The 4,856-nt window shown below is 33.7% G+C and overlaps 1 protein-coding gene across 1 annotated transcript; it reads left to right on the top strand.

Moving 5' to 3' along the window:
• The first annotated feature begins 227 nt into the window (after positions 1 to 227).
• Positions 228 to 3,806, top strand: LOC149236447 (polygalacturonase-like). The gene is made up of 10 exons (XM_089368917.1): positions 228 to 245; positions 334 to 495; positions 862 to 993; positions 1,083 to 1,253; positions 1,648 to 1,671; positions 1,832 to 2,039; positions 2,241 to 2,322; positions 2,407 to 2,515; positions 2,676 to 2,792; positions 3,326 to 3,806. Exons 1-10 carry the CDS (start codon positions 228 to 230, stop codon positions 3,551 to 3,553), a joined length of 1,251 nt encoding a protein of 416 aa, XP_089225043.1. The 3' UTR covers positions 3,554 to 3,806.
• The last annotated feature ends 1,050 nt before the right edge of the window (positions 3,807 to 4,856 follow it).

Below are 4,856 nucleotides of genomic sequence, written 5' to 3'. Positions count from 1 at the left end.
CAGTTTCCTCAATGCCCAGTGAGAGTTGGGTCAATTTTTATGGCCACAGTGTGTTTTGAAAAAATAAAATGGACCAACCCGAGTCTATCAAGGTTTAGGTAGAAAGAAGAAAAAGCAAACCAAAAACAAGTTTCTGGCACTATAAAATCCCCGCTCTTCTACCTTCCATGAAACAATTTTCGAGCACCTATCGGCTACGACGAGGGTTCGACCTCCGAACTATCGCGATGGATTTCAAATTGGTGGTAATTCCTTGCAAACAATGTTTGTGATTTCTAATTTTCTGTGCGTGAAAACATTACGAGTCGTTTTGAACAAATAAATTATGTGCAGACTACATTCGCTTCAGTCGTTGCTGTTATGGCGCTGTTAATGGTGGATTCAAGTTGGGCTACTCATAGAAAGGTGCTGAGCAAAAGTGATTCCAGCGCTTCACCGATATTCAATGTCATGGACTACGGTGCACATGCCGGCGGTTTAAAAGATGATCGGACGGTGAATATATTTTAATCAATTATATAGATTCAATATTCATTTGATATTTTTGTTGTAAAGTTTGATGCACTTCGCATATATTCATCTTTAATCCTGGGAGCCAGTGGGCGTGCACCTTTTTAAATTAATACCGTCCCTTTGACAGAACTCTTAGATTTTAGGAAAATTCCCTCCCACGGTCTTTACCTGTGTTTTATTTTCACGCTTAAAATCTGATTAGTATTCATGCACTATTAACTGCCAAAGATATGCGCCTATTCCTTTCAGAGAACGAGTTAAATCCTTTCTTTCGCAAACAAGAAAATTTGATTAGATTATTATCGTTGTTATAATACCTACGTATTGTTTCTCATTTGTGATTTATAGGCATTCATAGAAGCATGGGAAGCAGCATGCATGGCATCTTCCAACGCAGTGTTGCAAGTACCATTGGGGATGACATTTCTAATTAATCCAGTGACGTTTTCTGGCCCTTGCAAGTCTCATATTTCGGTAGAGGTGAGAAAGTTGAATATTGAATTGTATGCTTTTTAAGATGATCATGAAAATTCCATGTTAAATTATTTGCTAAAATCATAAATTTGCAGATTATTGGAACAATAGTTGCACCCAATAAACAATCTGCATGGAATAGCAGTGAACTTAATCTGTGGATTCGATTTTATGGTATATCTGGGTTGACCATAGAAGGTGGCGGTGTCATTGATGGTCAAGGCCAAGATTGGTGGTCTAAATCCTGCAAGGTTAACAAACAACAAGTAAGGGTTCCCTTTAACTGTTCTGTTTCACCTCACCGTTGTGTACATGTGGCCACTAAAAAATGGGTGGTCCTGTTAAACCACACAAAAGGTTTCAGTCATTTGCCCAATACACGCCAGTCATTTGCCCAATAAACGATGCACACATGGCACTGACAATCTCCTTCCATACGCCGCTCTTATCCTCCAGGTCAGCCGCCATTGAAAATCCTGTCGCAATCCTCTCTAATATTCCATCTCTTCCGCGTTCGACTCCACCGACTCCACCTCTAGCCTTTTCACAAGCATCATCCAAAATCTTTCCCCTACCCAACACTTACCATTAAACAACAAATTAGTAGTATAAACCGGCTCCTTCAATTTATATTAATCACGTCAAATTTCTTGTGTGCAGGGTTGCTTGGATGCGGCTCCACCGGTTTGTTTCCAGCCGGCAATCTTATCTTGATTACCTTGTTTATTTGCTTGAAAAAAGACGCAATGATCACCTTGTTATAAACGGTTTTTTTAATCTTTCTGTAAATTTTAATTCAAGGCTGTGCTCATCCGGTTGTTTGGATTTTGGGTTGGTCTTACAGGCAATGTCTATCACTGGATGTTCGAATGTTTTGATTAGAAATCTGCAATTTGTCAATAGCCAACAGATGCATCTCGCAGTGGTGGACTCTTCAGAGATCCAACTAAGCGGGTTGCAGATACAAGCTCCTGAGGATAGCCCAAACACTGATGGTATTCATATACAAAGAGTTAAGAATGCCCAAATAAACAACTGTGTCATCCAGACAGGTTAGAAGTTAGTGATTTCACTGGTTTGCGTTAATTTGTTTATTCACATATTACCATATAGCATAGATCCATTTTCTTAATAATAAATCAGTCAATATCCTTCTAGCTTATATCTATCTCACTTAGTTAAAGTTCAGATTGGCAAACGCATAATAAACATAAAAGGTTCTGCTAACTATGATTATAAATACTCTATATCAGGGGATGATTGCATTTCCATTTCGTCGGGCTCATCTACTATTAATATCAAAAACATAAAGTGTGGCCCAGGCCATGGCATCAGGTGAGATAAGTATTTTGGATCTTATCCTGCAGAAAATACAATCAGTAAAGATGAAATCTGAATTGTACTTCTTCTTTTGTGCAGTATTGGAAGTCTGGGAAAGAATGGAGAAGAAGCCAAAATTGATGACATTCTAGTCCAAAACATCACTTTTGTCGAAACATCCAACGGAGCCAGAATCAAGACTTGGCAGGTTGGTTTAACAGGTGTATGGCTCCTTTAATTATTTCTATTCATCTTAAAACTAACTCATGAAATGTGCATGATGATACGGCAATGAACTGCAGTTCGTAATTGATATTTGAATTATCTAGGATGGTTATAACAGAATTCATGCTTTTGTAAATATACAGGGCGGTTCTGGCTATGCACGAAATATCAGATTTGAAGACATAGTTGTTCATAATGTTAAGAATCCGATTATCATTGATCAGTACTATTGCGATTCCGCTTCACCTTGTAAAATTCAGGTGATCCATATTTTCTCAACATGCCCCAGTAAAATATATACACTGTTGGAGTGAAGTCCGTGGATGTTGCCATCAACCTTAATTCCAAAATACTTGTTTAAGCGCACATAATATAGGATAAATTTCCCATTTATTTTATCTTGTAAATACTATCAATCGGGTTAGTAATTGGTAACTACATAGAATTTCATCTTTAGGTAAAGAATCGGTAATTACGGAATTTGGTAATTCCGGAAATCTCACCCAACTCAGAGAGACCCCTAAATTCCTAAACGTCGCTAATTCCAACCATCAAAGTTAATACAAATTCTCTAAAAAAAAAACAATTGTAATATAAAATAATGGTTTATATATATATATATATACACGTCGATAATATATAATATAAACTTCACCTACGGACATCTGCTCTCCACTAAATGCATAGAGGTAAAAACTATGTTATACTGCAATAATATTTAGACAAATTGGTTTTGAAGTTTGGTATTATTGTTTGGTATCAATAATACTGTGCGTCATGTTGTTGTGTGCAGCCATCCGCAGTGCAAATACAAGATGTCACGTATAGAAACATACAGGGAACGTCATCGACCGATGTGGCTGTGAACTTTTCGTGCAGCAAGACAGTTGCTTGCACAGGAATTACTTTGACAAATGTTGAGATAACTTCAACGACTGCAAATAAAGTAAAGTCTGTGTGTGTCAATGCTCTGGGAATGGCTCTGGGGACTATTTTGCCGCCCAGCTGTCTGAAAAACTAGTGCGGTCCCTTGGACTCCTTCAAAAGCATCACAATAAATCTTAGCCAAACTTAACAAGATTCAGTTATACTGGTTTTTGTTCCATGGGAACTTCATAATACTGTGAAATTTGGTCTTTTCTCAACTTACTTTGTACTCACAAGATACCTCAAAAGCATCACAATAAATCTTAGCCAAACTTAACAAGATTTAGTTATACTAGTTTTTGTTTTATGAGAACTTCATAATAGTGTGAAATTTGGTCTTTTCTCAACTTACTTTCTACCCACAAGATACTTCAAAAGCATCACAATAAATCTTAGCCAAACTTAACAAGATTGAGTTATACTGGTTTTTGTTCTATGGGAACTTCATAATACTGTGAAATTTGGTCTTTGTCAACTTACTTTATACTCATATTTGATACCATTTAATTTATACATTTTTATAAATTTGTATTTAAATATATTGAAAACATCCATACATATAAATTATTATTATATTTTACTTGACTAAATCTTTTTATTTTAATTATAAAATGAAAAACCATATATTTTAGAAAAGTTATAAATATAAATTAATTATGAAATTTTCACAAAGAAAATTATTTTATTATTTTTCAAATTATTTGTTTAATCTCTAATTGGTATTTGAAACTTAGTACTAATACTTATCTCACCAAGTAAATACTTATTAGTGTAGAGGGTTAGTTAGTAGAGTAAGTAATTGTGTATGTTACAATTATTTATCTTACTAAGTAAATACTTATTGGTGTAGAGTGTTAGTATTTAAAATTTTTGTTGGTACTTATCTCACCAAGTAAACACCTATTAGTGCAGAAAGTGGTTGTGTATGTTATAATTATTTTTCTATATCTATTCGTGATACACCAAATTAATTAATTTAATAATTTTTATTTTTCTTACTTGAATTTTCAATGTTAATCATTTTTATTTTTCTTACTTGAATTTTCAATGTGCTTTCTCTTCAAAATTAATACTCTGAAAGAAAGATTAAATTCACACTTCTTATGCCAATTTTCTGAAATGTGATTTCTATACTCATAATTACAACTTACAGTTTAAATGTTAATTCAGCATAATCCAATTAAGTGGTCATAATATTAAGAGTATTAGTTGTCATAATATTGAGGATATTAATTGGGATCATGTGTTGTTTGATAATTTTTTATTTAGTAATTTGTATTATTTATTATTTAATAATTTTAATAATTTATGTTATTTAATATTTTAGTATTTGATACATATATATTATTATTTGTATGGTAAATTCATAATTGTATTAAAGAAATATAAAAAAAAAA

This window comes from Pinus tabuliformis, chromosome 8, assembly GCF_031772625.1.
Source record: "Pinus tabuliformis cultivar Carrire ecotype Pingquan chromosome 8, CPIR1, whole genome shotgun sequence".
Classification (NCBI taxonomy): Eukaryota; Viridiplantae; Streptophyta; class Pinopsida; order Pinales; family Pinaceae; genus Pinus; species Pinus tabuliformis.
Note: the sequence above shows the minus strand (reverse complement) of the source record. Positions and strands in the feature narration are given on the sequence as shown.